Genomic DNA, 21,698 nt, shown 5'->3' on the forward strand with positions numbered 1-21,698 from the left:
GAAGCCCTGTAAGAGACAAGTAATTGTAGGTTTAATTCCTTAAAATGCTTTGAGGCGTATTGGGTGCTGGGACTTGGCCCGGTGTTGGGTCGAATCCCTGACATGAGTAGTGACTGGTTCATGGTGGCTGGCAATGACTGGTGTTTCAGTGAGCCAAACCTCTGGATTAACAGAGTTAGAAGGTAGGGGGAGGAGGAGGCTAGGGGTACATCTGTTAGAGAGAGAAAGAAAATACCTTGTGAGTTTCAAGAAGAAGGAATGAGTAGTTGGACCTTAAGTTTTGTGAGACTGTCTCTTCCAAGAATTGGTGTAGGGCAGCAAGGGAGGTCTAAGAATGAGTACATAAATAAGTGTTTTTTACACTTGTAAGTAACATGTAAATAAGTGGTCCTCTAATGAACAGGGTAGAAGAGGGGTGGCTAATGGTTGTGAGATTATGCCATTGACTCCACTATTGAGACTGAGGAATTGATTGTTGGCCTGCAGTAATCAGAGAGAACAGAGTAAGTGGCCCCCATATCAATGAGAAAAGAGATTGGCTTACTTGCTCCTGATAGAACTACTCAAGGTCCCGTCCTGTTGATTACAGTGGGGCCATGTGCAGATTCTGGGTACCATCAGTCTTCTGCTGCTAACCCCAGAAGGTCTGGTAGTTCAAAACCAGGGTTCTGATCCAAGTGGCCAATACCCCCTTGCCTTGAGAGGCCCGGGGACAGACTTTCAATGGCCCTCTAGTTTTCACAGTGGGCATGGCCTCAGAGGGGCTCGTTTGGACATTGTTTGGCCCAATGCCCAGGATTCCTGCACTTGAAACCTGTCCCCAAGAGGGTTTTTCCCTTTTGTCTGGAGAAATCTTGGGTCTCTCTTAATGCTGAGGCAAGTAGCTGGTGGACCTGGTTATGGGACTTGGCCTTAGCTTCCTCCCTTTGTCTTTCCTGCTGGACTTTTTCCTCATCTCTGTTGTTGAAAACCCTAAAGGTTAGATTAACCAGCTCATTCTGGCTCATTTGAGGGCATGGGTCTAATTTTTGGAGCTTTCAGCGTATGTCTGAAGCCAATTGGGGGATAAAATGCATATGAAGGAGTAGGGTGTCCTCCAGGGAGTTCAGGTTAATAAAACATTAGAGAGCTTCCATAGTCTAGCAAGAAAGGTGGCAGGATTCTCATCTACCCCCTGGGAGATTTCTTTTAGTCTATCATAGCTGACTGCCTTTTGTGTGGCAGCCTGCCATCCTGCCATGAGACAAGCTATCATCCTGCCATGAGACAAGCTATCAAGACGGCTGGTTTGCCATCTTGGTAGTCCCAGTTAGGGTCTTCACAGGGAATAGCAGTAGCTCCTACAAGGCCATTGGTGGGGTCTTGCCTGTTTAGGATGTCAGCGTGAACGTGGGCCACCAGGCAAATATGTTCCTTCTACTTGGGGGAAAGAGGTGGAGAATATAACATAAAGATCAAGAGGAAGGTGGTGGGGGGAAGGCAGAGACAAATGTATTTGAAAAAATAAAGAAAATAAATTAAATGAAAAAAGTAAAATAAAAGCAAAAGTCACAGTAAAAATAAATAAATAAATAAAGATCTCATCAAGTGAGATCATAGGAGACAGTCAGATACTGAAATTCTTGGAGAAAATGAGTGGGATCAGAAGAAAAGGATCCAAGGCATTGTTCAATTTGGGAGATATTGGAGAGGGAGAAGAGGACGTGCACTCAGTTGGGCCCTTCTGGTCCTGCCACCTTCTAGAGGGGTAAGACAGGCTGAAGCCTGTTGGACCTGATCCTTCAAGGAGAGGGAGGTGGGGGATCTGAGATAGAGTCAGAAGAGGTAGGGGATTCATAGTCTGTGGCTTGGCCCTGACCTGGCCAGGCAGAGAAGGAGGGGAAGGATAGGGAGTGGGAAGAGAGTCCTCAGAGGGACCAAAAGATGTTTCTGCCAGGGCACTTGGAATAGGCAGAGGTTATTTGGGAAGGGGAGAGTGGAAAAGGATTTGGTAGGTGAAACAGGTCTGACGTAGTGAGGGGTGCCTGAGCAACTCAAAGAAAGCCTGGATATATGGGACCTCACTCCATTTTCCCAGCCACCAACAGAAATTGTCAAGGTCTGTGAGGATCTGAGGATCAAGTGTCCCATTTTCTGGCCAGATGTACCTGTTATCTAACTTATATTGCAGCCAGGCAGTGTTACAGAAAAAAATAAGTCTCTAGGGTTTTAAGTGCACTTCTAGGCCTAGGTATTTTAGACTTCAGGGCAGACACCCTAAGGGAGTGTTGCAGGGAGGCAGCAATTGGCCTCCTCCCATTATGAGGAATAAGATCGAGGTGGGAAAGGAGCAAGCCAGTCTCCCTACCATAGAACAAACGAAGAAGTGTTCCGCCATCAAGTGTCTTAGAGTCATGACAGGGAAAGGGAGGAGAGGGGGGAGGCATCCCACCATCTTTCTCACTCTTGAGGGTCCAGGACTCAGCAGGCAGGGACTCTCACCCAGCATTGGGATTTTTGAGAATTGTCCAGGACAACAGCAGAACAGAGCAGATCAGAGTGTGGAGACGAGGGAGAGGGATATACTTCTTACCCTCATTCATTTCACTAGAGTGGATGTGAGGATCAGGCAAGTGGGCTTCCCCAATCACTGTCCTCTTGGGTTTTAGCACCAAAATGTTAGAATTGCATGAGGGATAGAGATGGGAGGAGCTGGATGATCTGATCCAAGCGCCTTTATTTGAAGCTGCACTTACAGGCAGGCTGAGTCTGGGCAGACTGTAGGAGAAGAAGGAGGAAAGAATGGGGTTTTTAAAAGAAAAAGTATGGGGTCATTGGGGAATAAGGGAGAAGTTAGTCTCTTGTACTTCTGGACTGTTGCCTCAGGGTTTCAGGATGTGAGTCAGGACAATGGGTAAAGAAGTCAGCTGTTCCCAGGTGCAGGAAGATCAGTCCGAGCACTGGCCATTGTGGCTTCTGCCAGTGTCTCATGTGCAAGATGGGGAAGAGTTTTAATTAAGCAATAAGTTATCAAGCAAGTTGGGATAAGTGAGTCATGAGAAACCCAGTGGGTCAGAAAAGCTGGCCCAACCCTTTCAGGGGGGACCCAGAAAAAACCTGGAATTATCTTCTGGAGATTGGCCCCTTGTAGTACAGGCTTCCGTCCCTGCACCCTTGCTAGGTGAGTGTTCTAGGAACCCATCTGTATAAGTGTACCAGCTGGTGTTGTTGAGAGAGGCTGCATTCAGTTTCAGTGAATTTTTTTTGAAGACTCTTTCAGTGTGTTTGCCCACTTCATGATGGTTGACTTATGAGCACACCTGCCCACACTGCACTGAATGTTCACCAGTCTTTGATCAAAAATAGAATGACCCCTATGCCCCACCCTCCTGATTTACCATATTTCACCCAAGCTATTTTGTTTTGTTCCCCCAGATGAAAAAACTCCTCAAAGGGAAATGTTTTGCCAATGGCAGAAGCACTAAAAAGCATCAAAATCGACGAGTTCAAAAACTGTTTTGAGCATTGGAAAAAATGTCTTGATAGGAGTATTGCATCAAATGGAGAGTACTTTGAAGGTGACTGAAGTTTAAACATGTAAGAATAAATACATGTTTTTATAAATAAATTCCAATTTTCAATCCCCCTCGTACATAATAATAAGGGGATCAATCCTCCAAGAAGACATCAGTTTTTAATGTGTATGCATCTAAAAACACAACATGAAACTATATAACTGCATGGAGGAATAGATGACAGAACTGCAAGCAGAAACAGATGAATCCATGATTATAGTTAGAGACTTCAACACCCCTGTGTCATAAAGGAACAGATTCAGCAGGCAGACAATAAAAAAATATCATTAATCAACACCACTGCAAATCAACAGAATCCAATGGAATCTATAGGCTACTTTATTTAAAAAAAAACAAAAAACAAAAAAACAGCAAAACACACCCCTTTCTCAAGCTCACATGAAACTTTCCCAAGATAGATTATATTCTGTGCCATAAAATACACCTTAAAAATATTAACAGAATAGACCCTTTAGCATATCTTGTAGTGCTGGTTTGGTAAAGATGTATTCTTTTAGCCCTCTTTTGTCTGGGAAACTCCTTATTTCCCCTTCTATTTTAATTGAGAGCCTTGCTGGGTAGAGCAGCCTTGGTTGTAGTCCCTTGCTTTTCATGACTTGGAATATTTGTTGCCATTCCCTTGTGGCTTGTAGTGTTTCTGCGGAGAAGTCTGCTCCTAGCCCTATTGGGGCCCCCCTTGTATGTTACTTTCTCCTTCTCCCTTGCTCCCTTGAGGATTCTCTCTTTGTCTTTGATAGTTGCCATTTTAATGATGATCTGTCTTGGAGTGGACCTCCTTGGGTTCCTCTTGAGTGGGGCCCTCTGTGCCTCCTGGATCCATGAGATCTTTTCTCTTCTCAAATTGGGGAAATTTTCCATCACTACTTTTTTGAGGAGGTTCTCTATCCCTTCCTCCTCTTCTTCTCCTTCTGGTATCCCTATTATGCAGATATTGTTGCATTTCAGGTTGTCCTGCATTTCCCTAAATGCCTCTTCATTCTTTTTGTTTTTTTTCCATTTCTTGTTCTTTTTGGGAGCTTTTTTCTACCTTATCCTCCATCTCACTGATTCAATCCTTGGCTTCATCCAGCCTGCTTTTGATTCCTTCTACTGAGTTCTTCAATGCAAAAAATCGAAACTGGATCATCAGCTGACACCATACACAAAAATAAACTCAAGATGGATAAAAGACTTAAATATAAGTCACAACACCATCAAAGTCCTAGAGGAGAACATTGGCAGGAAACTCTCAGGCATCCCACACAGCAATTTTTTCACTGATATGTCTCCTAAAGCAAGGGACATAAAGGAGAGAATAAACAAGTGGGACCTCATCAAAATAAGAAGCTTCTGCACGGCTAAAGAAAACATCAGCAAAATGAAAAGAGAGCCAACCCTATGGGAAGATATATTTGCTAATGATACATCAGATAGAAGTTTGATCTCCAAAATATATTAAGAACTCACTTGACTCCACTCCAAGAAGACAAGTGGTCCAAACAAAAAGTGGGCAAAGGACCTGGGCAGACGCTTTTCCAAGGAAGAGATACAGAGGGCCCAGAGACATTTGAAAGGATGCTTGGCATCACTAGCCATCAGAGAAACGCAGATCAAAATCACCATGAGGTACCACCTCACACCGGTCAGAATGGCCATCATAAACAGATCAGCGAACAACAGGGGCTGACGAGGCTGTGGAGACTAGGGAACACTAGTCCACTGTTGGTGGGAATGCAGACTGGTGCAGCCATTGAGGAAAGCAGTGTGGAATTTCCTCAAAAAGCTGAAAATAGAACTGCCTTTTGATCCAGTGATTCCCCTGCTGGGACTATACCCTAAGAATCCCAAAACACCAATTCAAAAGAACCCATGCACCCCAAAGTTCATAGCAGCACAGTTGACAATAGCCAAGTGTTGGAAGCAACCTACATGCCCATCAGTAGATGATTGGATCAAAAAACTATTGTACATTTACACAATGGAATGCTACGCAGCAGAAAGAAAAAAAGAACTACTAAACTTCGCGACAGCATGGATTGAACTAGAGAGTATTATGCTAAGCGAAATAAGCCAGGGGGCGAAAGACAAATACCCTATGATCTCACCTATAAGCGGAACCTAACCAACAATGCAAAGATGCAAAGAAAATAAGACCAGCAACACTGGAAGGAAAAGAAAGGAGCAGAGACAAGAGGGATGGCGGGAAGTGGGGACGGGGGAAAAGGAAGAGAATGGGAGAATCGGGGAACTTGTAGCAAGGTCTCATGGACAAAACCAAAGGGGACGGATTGAGGGAGGGAAAGGGGCGGGAGTAGGGGGAAGGTGGTGGGGGGAAGGCAGAGACAAATGTATTTGAAAAAATAAAGAAAGTAAATTTTAAAAAAAGTTGTGGCTCAAAAAAAAGAAACAAAAAATAACCCCCAAAATATTAACAGAATAGAAATTATTTAATATCTGCTCTTTGACCACAATGTAATTAAGCTAGAAGTCAATAATGGAAAGATAACTAGAAAACTTTAAAATAGAAATTAAATAGCACAATTCTAAATAAAACTTGATTTGAAGAAAAATGTCAAGAATATTTTTAAATATTTTAAAACAAATGAAATAAAAACACAACTTACAAAAACTTTTGAGCTACACACTAGCAACACTTAGAGGGAAATTTATAACATTGAATGCATAGATTGGAAAAGAACATAACTCTACAATTAGTAATCTAAGCTTCTACTTTAGAAAACTAAAAATAAAATAACAAATTAAATTTGAAGTAAGCAGAAAGAAAAAATAATGGAAAGTAGAGCAGAAATAAACACAATTAAAAACAGGAAATCAATAGAGAAAATTGACAAAACCAAGAGCTGGTTATTTCAAAAGATCAACAAAATTGGCAAGCCTCAAACCAAGCTAACAAGAAAAAATAGAGGACACAAAAACTATTAATAGCAGTAATGAAAGCAGGGACATTTACAATAGGTCCTATGGACATTAGAAAATAATAAAGAGATATTATAAACAACTCTACGCCCACAAATTTGGCAACCTAATAAGATGGACCAATTCACTTACAGATATAATCTACTAAAACTCACAAAAGAAAAAATAGATAATCTGCATAGACCTATATCTATTAAAGAAATTGAATCAATAATAAACTTTAAAAACAGGAAGTGCCAGAACCAAATTAGTTCACTATTGAAAGCTACCAAATATTTAAGAAATAAATCATACCAAATTCTCTAACAGTCTCTTCAAGAAAGTAGAAGCAGAATGACTGCTTCCTAACATTCCAGGAGACCAGCATTGCACTAATACTGAAACCAGACAAAGACACAGTTGGCAAAGAAAACTACAGACCAATGTCTCTCATAAACATAGGTTCAATAACCCTCAACAAAATATTAACAAATAGAATTACAAAATAAAAATAATTATACAGCATGAACAAGTGGAATTTTTCCCTGGTATTCAAGGCTGGATCAACTTTCAAAAATTAATTAATGTAATCCTTCACATCAACAGGCTAAAGAAGAAAAATAACATTAATAGGTGCAAAAAAAAATTTGACAAAAATCATATACCCATTCATAGTTCTAAAAAAATTTTTTTAATAAACTAAGAATAGAATGAAACTTCCTCAACTTGATAAAGAAGAGTTTCAAAAACCTACAACTAACATCATCCTTAAAGGTTAGAAACATAAAACTTTCATACTAAGATGAGGAACAAGGCAAGTATGTCCCCTCTAATGACAGCCTTTCAACATCATACTGGAAATTCTACCTAATGCAATAAGACAAGAAAAAGAAAGTTATACAGATTGGGAAGCAATAAAACAGAAAACAGAAACAGAAAGAGAGCTATAAAATTTTAAAATATGTAGAAATTAAACTACCCAATTTTTAAAGCTACTGTAATCAAGACAATGTGGTATTGAAAAAAACAAACAATGGAACAGAATACAGAGCCCATAAATAGACCCACACAAATACAGTCAACTGATATTTGACAGAGATGTAAGCACTCTCAGCAAGTGTGCAGAGTGGTGAGGAGGAGGAATTTTCAGAGCAGTGGTGTGATGACATGACCTGATACTGAAATCTTTGCTGCTCATGGCATTGCCCCCATCGGAAACACTGGCATCATCCAGAAGAACCTTGTGACCTACTGGATTAGAACCTACACTTTCACTAGGTCCCAGAAAATCCATTCCAAACACATGGGCGCCTGAAGCTAAACACTGGGTTCAGCTTAGCCTGGCCCAGTGGACACTAGGTTCTGTCACCTTTCTTTATTAGGCCTTTGTCAAGTTCTTAATCTAAGCCTTATCTGTAAAATGGAGTGACACTCTGCCTCCTACGGTTGTTTGGAGATTTAAATGAGATTTCATATTCAAAAGGACTTCACACAGCATTTTCCTGCCACAAGAGTTTCAGGAATGCTATCAATGGCAAGAATGAACAAATGTGTTTAAAATGATACCTTGCTGACTCAAACAGATCCTGGGTGGGTATACAGACATGTTTGTGGCAGAATTATCTGCAATAGCCAAAAGATGGATGAACCCAAGAGTCCACTAATAGATAAATGGATAGATAACATATAGTATAAACACAATGGAATATTAACCTTAAAAGTGAAGGAAATTTTGACATGTGCTCCACCATGGATGAACCTTGAGGACATCATACTCATTGAAGCAAACCAGGCACAAAAGGACAAATTTTGTATAATTCTAATTGTATGAGGTCCCTAGAGCAGTAAAATTCATAGAGACAAAAAGTAGATGGTGGGTACCAGGGACTGGGGAGAAGGGAATAAAGAGTTAATGTTTAATGAGTATGGAGTTTGAATTTGGGATAATGAGAAAATCTGAAGATGAATGTTGATGATGGTTGCAGCACAATGTGAATGTACTTAATGCTATTGAACTGGAGAGTATTATGCTAAGTGAAATAAGCCAGTGGGTGAAAAACAAATACCATATAATCTTACTTATAGGTGGAATCTAATGAACAAAACAAACAAACAAACAAGCAAAATAGAACCAGAGGCATGGAAACAAGGAATAGACGGACAATGACCAGAAGGAAGGAAGGAGGAGGAGGGGCACAATGGAGGAAGGAAAAGGAAGAGTCTAGTTAAGGAAAAGGTATAAGTGATCCATGGGCATGAACAACAGGGTGGGGTTGGTGTGGAAACTGGGGGTGGGTTGGGAAGGGAGAACAATGGGGAAAATAGGGACAACTATAATAGAACAATAAAATAAAATAAAAATTTAATTTAATTTTAAAATGGTTTTAAAAAGGCAAATTTTATGTTATGTGTATTTTACCATACATACACAAAATCAATGACCTAACTACTGATGTACCAACACCATGGACTGCTAAGCCTGAAGCAGGGTACTACAGCATTTGGACCAGAATAGTGGCTCAGCTCCTCTCAGCTGAATTGAGAATGCTGGAGCCAGTAATAATTCTCCTACCCACACTCATGCCTGAGTTGACTATGGCTCAGGCAATCCCACAGCACCATCTCAACTGAGGAAGCATAGTACTACCACAGTTTTGAGCGCAGAGACAGAGAATCTTTCCGGTAGGAAACATTTGGAAATTCCCTGAATCTACCTTTTCCCCTTTTTAAAATTTAGGACACTTTCTTGCCCCAGTTTTGTGAATTTTCTTATTCTTTTGAAAGTCTTTACCTAACTGGCAGGAGATAGTTCAACATCCCCAGAATGAGAACAGCTGCTCCATTATTGTCCAAGGATGGCCAGCTCTGCTTCAGCTATCATCACCACAAACTCTGGCAGAATAGCGGACTGTAACTTGCCAAGGCCTAAGAGATGTCTGCCAGCAGTAACTCCTCTCCTACCCTGGACCTTGATCTGCTCTTAAACACTGTCCTCTCTGCCCTTCATCACTTCAAGATCTCACTCCTAGATAGAGAAAGCAAGCAAAATATTGGTAGAGTCCTTCTGTGTTTTCATGACATCTTCTGACCACTAGCAGTGTAGCCCATGCCTTTCTCCTTGTCCTCGTGATTTAGGAAAGCCTTTTGTGTTTTTCTTAACAGTTTCATGATTCTCACTTTATTCTATTCTTGAACCTGACAAAATCCTCTTCGCTCTACTGCCCCTCACCTCTGCAGGAGGCTGAGAAGAGGGGCCACACTCTTTTTAGAATCCTAAAAGGAAAGCAATGTCACCGCCAACCTCAACTTGGCCTCAAGGCAACTCCTATTGTGGATAGCTCCAGGAATTTGAAGGACTAGGAAGTTTGCTCATCTGCTTTCACACTAATAATATCCCTCACATAAAGCAACAACATTTGCTTCCTGTTTTCCTGAAAGATCCAGATCTGCTACCAGTAAACATAGTGTCACTGCTTTTGCAGGTGCCTTTTTAGAACTCTGGAGAAATAAGGACATGCTGGCACCTAGCTGGTTCATTTTCTACTCGGGATCCTTTCATTGTAGGATTTTCTTCCCCAGAAGGTTGAAGAGCAACAGAAGAAACTGCAGGTTGGCACTTTCTTGTGGAACAAAATACCTTACTTAGGGAGTTGTATAAGGAACCTGACTGCTAAAGCTCCACACAGAACTGCTTTGCGATCAGTTTGTGAGAGTTAGGAGGGGAAGGATGACACAAAGCATTAAGATCAGCACAAAAATGTAAAATGTAGTGATGCTCAAAACCATTAACATCCTCAGTACTTTCACTGTGAGGCTGAATTGTATACTGGACAAAAGTAGGGGTTTTCTTGTTGCTTTTTTTTTTTTAAGAGGAAATAGTAGGCAAGAAAGAGAGAAGCTTGAGGAAGTTGAAAAATTTTTTGGAAAAGCTTTTCAGGAAAAGGGAGTCAATGAGACCAGGCAAAAAAGAATGCTGTGTGGTGAGCTGCTGTTAGAAATGTAAAGTCATATAGCCACTATGAAAAGAGTAGGGCAGTTCCTCAGAAAATTAAATCTAGAACTATTATAGATAGATTCAACAAATCTACTTCCGAGTATACATCCAAAGAATTGACAGTAGGATCTCAAGAGTTATTTAGGTACCCATGTTCATAGCAGCATTATTCACAAATAGCCAAAGGGTGGAAGCAACTCAAGTGCCCATTGATGGATCAATGGATAAACAAAATATAATATGAGTATATACATACAATGGAATATTATTCAGCCTTTAAAAGGAAAGAATAATAATATACATTATATATAATTGTAAATATACTAAAACAAGGATGAAACTTGAGGATATTATGCCTAGTGAAATAAGCCAGCCACAGAAATACACATATTGTATGATTCCACTTATATGAGGTCCCTAGAAAAGTCAAATCCATGGAGATGAAAAGCACTCATAAGTAGAATGACAAATGCTAAGGGCTGGGAGAGGGGAATGGGACATTCTTGTGTAATGAGTACAGAGTTTCTGGCTGGATAATGAAAAAGAATTCTGGAGATGGATGGCGGTAATGATTATTATACAGCATCCTGAACTGAAATAAACTGTGTTCTTAAAAATGGTGGTAAATTTAGGTTATATTTATTTTATCTCAATTAAAAAAAAATACGTAGTATGTCTAGAGCTGCTGGTTGGCTGTGGTCTAGCTACGCAGAGGTTCACAGGGCCTGAGACCAGGTTCCAACCTTGCTTCCTGCAATGTCTGTGGCCTTCATACCAGACTGGCTGAGAGGCAAGGCGCAAGTCAACCAGGAGACAATCCAGCGGCTCCTGGAGGAGAATGACCAGCTGATCCACTGTATCATGGGGTATCAGAACAAAGGCCAGGCGAATGAGTGTGCCCAGTACCAGCATGTGTTACATAGAAATCTCATTTATTTGGCTACCATTGCAGATGCCAACCCAACCAGTCCTTCAAAAGTAATGAAATAGTCATCTAACGGGCTGCTGAGAGGAATAATTGAATGTAATACAATTCCTGTGAAATGGAGACAGGATCTTTACCAACTCAACTCCTGAAAACTTGAAGAAAACCCTTGTGACTCTTGAAAGTGTGAAAATGTAAAGAAATCTACTACATTAACTGTATTTCAATGTAAATATTTATTTTAAATAATTAAGCAGATACCCCCAATTAAGTTGCCTCCAGATATTTTCTTTCCTGAAATAGGTGTGCTTGGATAACAAAGATATCATGGGCATCTTCAAGTCTACTTTTATAGACTTCAAGTCTACTTTATAGTTTCAGCCTGAAGAGGAAACTGAGCAGGTGCTTGGAAATCAGCAGGAACTGGTTGTGAGACTCTTGGTCAAGACCCTGCCAGTTGCACATGTAACTGTGTCTTGCTTTCTACCAGTTTGTAGTTGTGAGTCCTTTGATGGCTCTTTTCGGGTTGCTTTGAAATGAAGCTTGCCTTTCCACAAAAAGACTGATAGTGAGATATAGAAATTTTCACGTATTAAGTATTCCATTTCCTTCTCCAGGAAAACTGTAGAAACTTTAGAAATAGATGTAACAACACTGTTGCACTGCGCGGTGGCTATAGGGGCATGCCACCATGGCGGAGTACCACAGGGAGCTCAGTGCTCCCTGAAACCTGAGGGAAACCAGCCAGGGCCAGCTGAGGTGGGAGCAGGGCTTTGAAACCCGCAGAGCCCGTCCCGGGGTTGTCATGGATGATGGGGAATAAACCAAAAATGTTGCAAACACTTCTCTGCTTGCCGGTAGAGCAAATGGGGCACTTCTCTCCTACTAGAGAAGGCCATGGCACATCTTCCATAGGGGGAAGGCCAAGACACATCCCCCTAAAGGGGAAGGCCCCATCGCCCTTTGTTACAAGGCTTTTATTGAAAAACTTATCATTGGGCTAGATAACAGGAATGCATACATACAGTCCTTACATTAGCATGGTAAGTTTCACAGAGAATAGATACCTTTAAGAAAACAAGTGACAGGAATTCACTAATTTATGCGGGTCCGAGAGGAGGCTAGTGAAAACAAGAGAATGAAGACAAGGACAAGTGCCTTAATGATAAAGGGTAAGGGGTGTAAATAATGTGAAGGTCCTTCGCGACATGAGTTGACCAGAGATCTGAGGGAGGAACAGAGCACACTCTAAAGAATTTACTTTTAGGCCTGATTACTCTGGCAACCACCAGATCTGATTTAGGGCTGTTTTTCCTGTACTGTTAACCAGGCAGAGGGAGGGAACCACCAAGGGATAAAAAGACTGCTTCTCAGCTGTAATGAGGACTCTGGTTGTGTCCAAACCAAGCTGAGAGATGTGGGGGCCTTTTTGCCCCGTGTATGTGTCCCCCAATTACTTATCTGCTGCCTTCATCAGTCAATACCTGTCTTAGGTTGCCCCTCCCTGAGGGGTCTTACCCGTCATTGGCAAGGACCATATCAAGGCAAAGCAGAGGGTCAGGGGCCACGCCCCTGCCTGGGAGAACATGCCAAGTTGCCTCAAAACCTGTTTCTCTAAGGCCTCCTGATTATTTCAGCCTTGGGGCCCTCCAGCCTGTTGGCAGCGTTACAGCTCCTGAAACCAGGCCAGGTGTTTCCCAACACAACATTATCATTGCTAACAAAATTAATGGTAATCCCTATTTATTATCTAATATCATCTAATAATAAATGATGTTATAAACAACTATTGTTTTTCTTCTATTCTTTTAATGCCGTAGGCTAGGGCTCCATAACAAATGACAAATTAGCAAAAGAAAAGCATACAAGCCCTGAACAACATGGCAATGTGGCTCAGTTAAGTGTCATCCCACAAAGCAAAAGATCTCCAGTTCTATTCCTGGACAGGGCACATGCCTTTGGTTGCTGGTTCCATTCTCAACTGGGGCTGTGTAAGAGGCAACCAATAGATGTTTCTCTCCCTCTCTCCCTTCTTTCCACTCTCTCTAAAGATAAATAAATAAAATATTTAAAAATAAAAAACAAATAAAAATAATTAATAAGAAAGCCATGGAATCCTGGTAGCTGACTGAGTTTTGGAGTCATCGAGTAGGTTCACAGCTGCTACCTCAAAAGAGGTCTGAAGTCTGGGAGGAGGTATCTTCATATCCAAAGCCTTAGAAACTGTTACTTTTTTTTTTTTTTTTTTGAGCTACAAAGTCTGGTCACTACATATAGGAATGGATTCAGGGGAAGGCTAAAACAAGGATGGAAGAATTAATTTTAGATTAGAAGCTTCAGGATTAGTTGTGCCAGTTCCAGCAGCCAAGACAGTTTTAATAGTTCACCTTATTTGTTGACTAAAACCTGGAGACAATGTGGCATCCCTGGTGAAGTGGTGATGCCAGAAATCCATGGCACAATGTGGAGGAGTGAAGGTGTGATGAACTAGGAATGCTGGGGTGGATCTATTCTATAAAAGCCACTCATAATCCTCCAATATGATCCACCAAGAGGGCTCAGAAAACACTTTGTTGACAAGCACACTGAAGGCGCCATGGTGGGTCTTCTCTGAAGGCTGAAATTCTGGTTTGGGGAACTGCAACTGCAATGGGCTCTCTTGTCTGGGCAGACAGTGAGGTCCCAGGATGGCAGGGGCAAAGCTGTGGCACTCAAATACCAGAGCAGGGGGGCATGTGATGAGGTCACCATAACAGGTGCCTGGTAGGCATGGTTACAGATGCTCTGACTGACACTGGGATGTATAATAATAGAGTTGATTATGAGGCCCCCTAGGACCAAAGGAGATTATGGGCAGTCCACTAAGGTGCTCCTTCTAGTATATAACAAAAACTAAGACAGAGGCTTGACTTGACCCATCCTGAAAGAGTCACACATCAGGGGTAAGCACTATAGTTGGGGACACTCATTCTTCCAAAGATGGCCCTGACAGCTTCAGCTGAGATTACCTCTGTTCTTCTCCCCCTGAACATCAGAAGTGCCCTTGTGACTTGCTTTTATCAACAGAAAACAGAGGAGAGATGTTGTCCAAGTTTCCCATATGTAATTTAAAATTTTCTATAAACCCATTTTAAAAAGTAAATAGAAACAAAGTTATTTTAATATATTTTATTGTGTTTAATCCAGGATATCCAAATATTATCATTTCCACATGTAATCAATATTTTAAAAATAATAGTGAGGTATTTCATATTCTTGTGTTTTTTTAACCATATTTAGTCTTTGAAATCCACTGTGACTTTTATACTTCTCAACTTTACAAATTTCAGTTGAGACTTGCCACATTTCAATTGCTCAATCGCCACATGTAGCTAATAGCTACCATTTTGTATATCACCAGCAAAGGAATTCATGGGTTTTGAATATTGAAAGTTATATTGGCATAACTTTTCCAGTCTGGTTCTCCAGCCCTCCTGGAGATTATGTGAACTTCTCAATATGCTTTTAAGAAATTTCTGTTCTATATAAATCAATCAGAGTGAGTTTTTTGCTTACAACTGAGAATCCTAATTAATACACTACCTCTTACTATTTTGAGAATTTTTCTTAATGTGAAATCAAGTTACATATATATATATAATTTTATGGGATTTTTAATATTGAAGGTTTTTTCTGTGTTAACATAAAAAATAAATCAAGGCTATTAAAAAGTTTCCTTTGTAGATATTAAAAAGAAACAATAGAAATACTCAAAAACAGTTATTGAAAGGTTTATCACTTTTCCAGAAAAATGTACCTTATAATAAACACACACATTTGTAAATACCACATTTTCTTTATCCATTCATCTAACAGACATTTAGTTTGTTCCTATATCTTGACTATTCTAAATAATGCTACAATGAACATGGGGAAGTATACATCTTTTTGAGTTAGTGTTTTCATATTCTTTGGTTAGATACAAAAATGTGAAATAGCTCATGATGGGGCTCTGGTTCAAGTTCCTGTTCAGGCACCAGCTGAGGTGGAGGCAGGCTCTGGTCCCATGGAACCACTCCAGGTCATCACAGACGGGGATATAAAAATAAGCTATCCCAGATGCTTTTGTTGGTCTTCCAGGAGAAGGGAGGTGATGATCCCCTCTAGTGGAGAATGCCCCAAGCCCCTGTGCTTGATGGTTTTTATTGAAAGGGTTATCAGTGGGGCTAGGTAGCAGGAATGTACAGGTGATCTCTGTTTACAGAGAATGGGTGATATTTTGAAGAAAACAAATGTCAGGAACACACCAATTTACATGGGTCTGAGACAAGTAAACATAGCACCAATGGTTTAGGGTCAGGGTCTGTGAATAATGTAAATTTCCTTCCCTGCATGAGTGGGCTATCATAGCTTTTGAGGGAAAAACAAAGCATGCTTCACGGACCTTATTTCTAGGCCTGATTTTCCCCTAGAACTGCTCGATACAGTTTAGGGCTGTACCTGCCTTTAGTATTGTTTCAAGCCTGAGCCAGGTGGGCGGGGCAGAGACATCAAGACATAAGGAGACTTCTTTCAGATAGAATGAAGACTACAGCCATATCAAAGCTGAAGGGTGAAGGTCTTTTGCCCCTTTTCTATGTCCCCCAAGTCCTTCCCTGATGTCCCCCATGCAACTGTACCTGTCTTAGGTTGCCCCAGGCATTGAGGGGTCTTACCCGTCATTGACTAACCAGCCATCCTCAGGGGCCAAGCAGGGTGATGTGAGGGAAGCAGGGGCTGTGCCCCTCCCTGGGGAACAGGTTTTGTCTCCTCTGTGGCCTATTTTCCCAAGACTTCCTTGCATGGCTCCAGCCTTGGGGCCTTCTTGCCTGTCAGCAAGGCTACAGTCCCTGAAACCAGACAGGATGGTTCCCAACAAGCTCAAGCATGTGGTAGTTCTATTTTTAACTTTTTGAAGAACCTCTAAAATTGTTTCCCATAGTGGCTGTGATAACATATTTCTATCAACATTTTATAAGGGGCCACTTTTCTCTGTATCTTCTACAAGTCTTCTTAGGGAAAATATCTATTCAGATTATCTGTCCATTTTTAATTGGATTTTTTTTTTTTTTTTTGCTCAATGGATTCTTTATATATTTTGCATATTAACCCACATAAGATATTTCATTTGCAAATATGTTCTCCCACTCAGTAGGTTGCTTACTCATTTTGTTGATGGTTTTCTTTGCTGTGCAGAAGCTTTTTAGTTTGATGTGGTCCCACTTATTATTTTTGATTTTTTTTTTTTTGCCTTTCCTCTTGTTATGAAATCCAAAAAATCATTGCCAAAACCAATGTCAAAGAGCTTACTCCTGACATTTTCTTCTAGGAGTTTTTATGGTTTTGATTTTTCTGTTCAAGACTTTAAACTATTTTGAGTTGATTTTTGTGTGTGGTGTAAGATAGTGGTCCAGTTTCATTCTTCTGCATGTGTCTGTTGGTTTTCCCAACACCATTTATTGAAGAAGCTGTCCTTTCCTCATTGGTAGAGTCTTGACCCCTTTATCATAAATTATTTGACCATATACATGTGGGTTTATTTCTGGGTTCTCTATTCTGTTCCGTTAGTCTCTGTCTCTATTTCTTTGTAATTAATGTATTTACTTTTTCAAATACATTTGTCTCTGCCTACCCCCCACAACTTTCCCTTGCCCCCTCCCTCCTTCCCTCCCTCAACACTTCCCCTTTGGTTTTGTCAATGAGTACTTGCTATCTGTTTCTTGACTTTCCCCTTCCCTTCCTTTCCTCCAGCCCCTCTCCCTCTTTCCCTCTTGTCTCTGTTGGTTTCTTTTCCTTCCAGTGTTGCTGGTCTTATTTTCCTTGCATCTTTGGATTGTTGGTTAGGTTCCACTTATAGGTGAGATCATATGGTATTTGCTTTCACCCCCTGGCTTATTTCGCTTAGCATAATGCTCTCTAGTTCAATCCATGCTGTCGCGAAGTTTAGTAGTTCTTTTTTTCTTTCTGCTGCGTAGCATTCCATTGTGTAAATGTACAATAGTTTTTTGATCCAATCATCTACTGATGGGCATGTAGGTTGCTTCCAACACTTGGCTATTGTCAACTGTGCTGCTATGAACTTTGGGGTGCATGGGTTCTTTTGAATTGGTGTTTTGGGATTCTTAGGGTATAGTCCCAGCAGGGGAATCACTGGATCAAAAGGCAGTTCTATTTTCAGCTTTTTGAGGAAATTCCACACTGCTTTCCTCAATGGCTGCACCAGTCTGCATTCCCACCAACAGTGGACTAGTGTTCCCTAGTCTCCACAGCCTCGTCAGCCCCTGTTGTTCGCTGATCTGTTTATGATGGCCATTCTGACCGGTGTGAGGTGGTACCTCATGGTGATTTTGATCTGCGTTTCTCTGATGGCTAGTGATGCCGAGCATCCTTTCAACTGTCTCTGGGCCCTCTGTATCTCTTCCTTGGAAAAGCGTCTGCCCAGGTCCTTTGCCCACTTTTTGTTTGGACCACTTGTCTTCTTGGAGTGGAGTCAAGTGAGTTCTTAATATATTTTGGAGATCAAACCTCTATCTGATGTATCATTAGCAAATATATCTTCCCATAGGGTTGGCTCTCTTTTCATTTTGCTGATGTTTTCTTTAGCCGTGCAGAAGCTTCTTATTTTGATGAGGTCCCACTTGTTTATTCTCTCCTTTATGTCCCTTGCTTTAGGAGACATATCAATGAAAAAATTGCTGCGTGGGATGCCTGAGAGTTTCCTGCCAATGTTCTCCTCTAGGACTTTGATGGTGTTGTGACTTATATTTAAGTCTTTTATCCATCTTGAGTTTATTTTTGTGTATGGTGTCAGCTGATGATCCAGTTTCAATTTTTTGCATGTAGCCATCCAGCTCTCCCAACACCATTTGTTGAAGAGGCTATTATGGCTCCATTTTATGCTTCTGCCCCCTTTGTCAAATATTAGATGCCCATAGAGACGTGGGCTTATTTCTGGGCTTTCTGTTCTGTTCCACTGGTCTATGGATCAGTTCTTGTGCCAGTACCAGATTGTTTTGAGTATAGTGGCTTTGTAGTAGAGTTTGATGTCCAGTATTGTGATCCCTCCTACTTTGTGTTTCTTTCTCAAAATTGCTGCAGCTATTTGGGGTCGTTTATGGTTCCATATAAGTTTTTGAAATGTCTGTTCTATTTCTGTGAATATGTCATTGGTATCTTAATAGGGATTGTGTTGAATCTATAAATTGCTTTGGGTAGTATGGACATTTTGATGATATTAATTCTTCCAATCCGTGAGCACAGTTTATACTTCCATTTATCTGTGTCTTCCTTAATTTCTTTCTTCAATGTTGTATAGCTTTCTGCATACAGGTCTTTTACCTCTTTGGTTAAATTTATGCCTAGGTACTTTATTTTTCTTCTTGCTATATCGAATCATATTTTTTTTTTCTGATTTCTTCTTCTTCTATTTAATTACTGGTGTAGAAAAATGTCTTTGATTTCTGAATATTGACTTTGTATCCTGCTGCTTTGCCAAATTCACTTATTAGGTTGAGGAGTTTTTTGGTAGAGTCTACAGGGTTCCCTATGTACACTATCATGTCATCTGCAAACAATGATAGCTTTACTTCCTCCTTTCCTATTTGGATGCCTTTTATCTCTTTCTCTTGTCTGACTGCTGTGGCTAGGAGTTCCAATACTATGTTGAAAAAAAGTGGTGAAAGTGGACCTCCTTGTCGTTTTCCCGATCTTAGTGGGATAGCTCTCAGTTTTTGCCCATTGAGTATGATGTTGGCTGTAGGTCTTTCTTATATGGCCTTTATTATGGTGGGGAATGCCCCCATTTATTCCCATTTTGCTGAGTGTTTTGATCATAAGTGGGTGCTGTACCTTATCAAATGCTTTTTCTGCGTCTATTGAGATGATCATGTGGTTTTTGTCTTTTCTTTTATTTATGTGGAGTATTATGTTTATTGACTTGCGTATATTGAACCATCCCTGCATCCCTGGGATGAATCCCACTTGATCATGGTGGATAATCTTTCGAATGTATTGTTGGATGCAATTTGCCAATATTTTGTTGAGGATTTTGGCATCTATGTTCATCAACGAAATTCGCCTGTAGTTTTCTTTCTTTGTAGGGTCTTTATCCGGTTTTGGGATTAGGGTGATGTTGGCCTTATAAACCTGGAAATCAGAGTCTGGGAGTCCTCCCTCCTCGTGGATTTTTTGGAATAGTCTGAGAAGGACAGGGGTTAGCTCTCCCTTAAATATTTTGTAAAATACTCCTGTGAAACTGTCCGGCCCTGGGTTTTTGTGTGCCAGGAGTTTCTTGATTACTGCTTCAATTTCCCCAGCTGTTATTGGTCTGTTCAAGCTTTCTGTTTCTTCCTCCTTCAGTGTTGGAAGATTATACTTTTCTAAAAATTTGTCCATTTCATCAAGATTTTCAAATTTCTTGGCATATAATTGTTTATAGTAGTTTCTGACCATCCTTTGTATTTCTGTGGTATCAGTTGTTATTTCTCCTCTTTCATTTCTGATATTATTAATTTGGGTCCTCTCCCTTTTTTTCTTGATGAGTCTGCTTAAAGGCTTGTCAATTTTATTGATCTTTTCAAAGAACCAACTTCTGGATTGGTTGATCCTCTGAATTGTTCTTTTTGTCTCTATGCCATTCAGTTCTGCTCTAATGTTGACTATTTCCTTCCTTCTACTTGCTCTGGCATTTATTTGTTGTTGTTTCTCCAGTTCTTGAAGTTGTAGTGTTAGGTATTTCATTTGAAATGTTTCTATCTTTTTTAGGTAAGCCTGTATTGCTATGAACTTCCCTCTCAGGACTGCCTTTGCTGTGTCCCATATGTTTTGGACTGTTGTCTGTTCATTTTCATTTGTTTCCAGAAATTTTCTGATTTCTCCTCTTATCTCATTATTGACCCATTCATTGTTTCATAGTCTACTGTTCAGTCTCCATGAGTTTGAGTTTGCAAGTTTTTGAAGTTTCTCTTTGAGGTTGATTTCCAGTTTGAAGCCCTTGTGGTCCGAGAACAAGTTTGGTATTATTTCAATTTTCCTGAATTTCCTGAGGCTTGCTTTGTGTCCTATCATGTGGTTTATCCTTGAAAAACTGCCATGAGCATATGAAAGGAATGTGTATTTTTCTTCTTTGGGATGTAAGGTTCTATATATGTCAGTTAAGTCTATTTGATTCAGTGTCTCATTCAGCTGCACAATATGTTTATTAATGTTTTGTTTGGAAGATCTGTCCATTTTTGACAGTGGGGTGTGGAAATCCCCTACTATCAGTGTGTTGCTGTCTATATCTTTTTTGAAGTCATCCAACAATTTACTTATATACTTGGGGGCTCCTATGTTTGGAGCATAGAAGTTTACAATGTTGATGTCTTCTTGATAGATTCCTCCTTTAAGTATTATAAAGTGTCCCTCTGGGTCTCATTTTATGGCCTTTGTTTTGAAATCTACTTTGTCTGATACAAGTATGGCAACCCCAGCCTTTTTCTCTTGCCCATTTGCTGGGAATATTTTTTTTCCATCCGTTTACTTTCAATCTGTGTAGGTCTTTTGCTCTGAGGTGGGTCTCTTGTAGGCAGCATATGTGTGGGTCATGTTTTCTTATCCATTCTGATACCCTGTGTCTCTTGATTGGGGCATTTAGTCCAATTACATTGAGAATTATTACTGGTAGAAACATTCATTTTTTCTCTTTGTACCTGTGTTTTTCTCTTTCTCACTCTTTTCCTTCATCTTCTTAAACCAGTCCCTTTAGCATATCTTGGAGTGCTGGTTTGGTAGAGATGCATTCTTTTAGCCTTCTCTTGTCTGAGAAACTCCTTATTTCCCCTTTTATTTTAATTGAGAGCCTTGCTGGGTAGAGCAGCCTTGGTTGTAGTCCCTTGCTTTTCATAACTTGGAATATTTGTTTCCATTCCCTTCTGGCTTGTAGTGTTTCTGTTGAGAAGTCAGCTCCTAGCCCTATTGGAGCCCCCATTGTATGTTACTTTCTCCCTGTCCCTTACTCCCTTGAATATTCTCTCTTTGTCTTTGACATTTGCCATTTTAATGATGATGTGTCTTGGAGTGGATCTCCTTGGGTTCCTCTTGAGTGGGGCCCTCTGTGCCTCCTGGATCCATGAGACCATTTCTCTCCTCAAATTAGGGACTTTTCCATCATTACTTTTTTGAGGAGGTTCCCTATCTCTTCCTCCTATTCTTCTCCTCTGGTATCCCTATTATACGGATATTATTGCGTTGCAGGTTGTCCTGCATTTCCCTAAATGCCTCTTCATTCTTTTTGAGTCTTTTTCCAATTCTT

The 21,698-nt window shown here is 40.4% G+C and overlaps 1 protein-coding gene across 1 annotated transcript; it reads left to right on the forward strand.

Moving 5' to 3' along the window:
* Nucleotides 1–11,220: 11,220 nt before the first annotated feature.
* Nucleotides 11,221–11,454, forward strand: LOC129085767 (SS18-like protein 2). Its single transcript, XM_054592187.1, has one exon. It carries the CDS (start codon nt 11,221–11,223, stop codon nt 11,452–11,454), a length of 234 nt encoding a protein of 77 aa, XP_054448162.1.
* Nucleotides 11,455–21,698: the final 10,244 nt, after the last annotated feature.

Source organism: Pteronotus mesoamericanus, unplaced genomic scaffold, assembly GCF_021234165.1.
Source record: "Pteronotus mesoamericanus isolate MK-2021 breed Mesoamerican mustached bat unplaced genomic scaffold, CSHL_Meso_final scaffold_31, whole genome shotgun sequence".
NCBI classification, from domain to species: Eukaryota; Metazoa; Chordata; class Mammalia; order Chiroptera; family Mormoopidae; genus Pteronotus; species Pteronotus mesoamericanus.

Excerpts from the sequence above, each read along its gene's own strand:
- LOC129085767 (XM_054592187.1), top strand. The coding sequence starts at position 11,221 with ATGTCTGTGGCCTTCATACCAGACTGGCTGAGAGGCAAGGCGCAAGTC.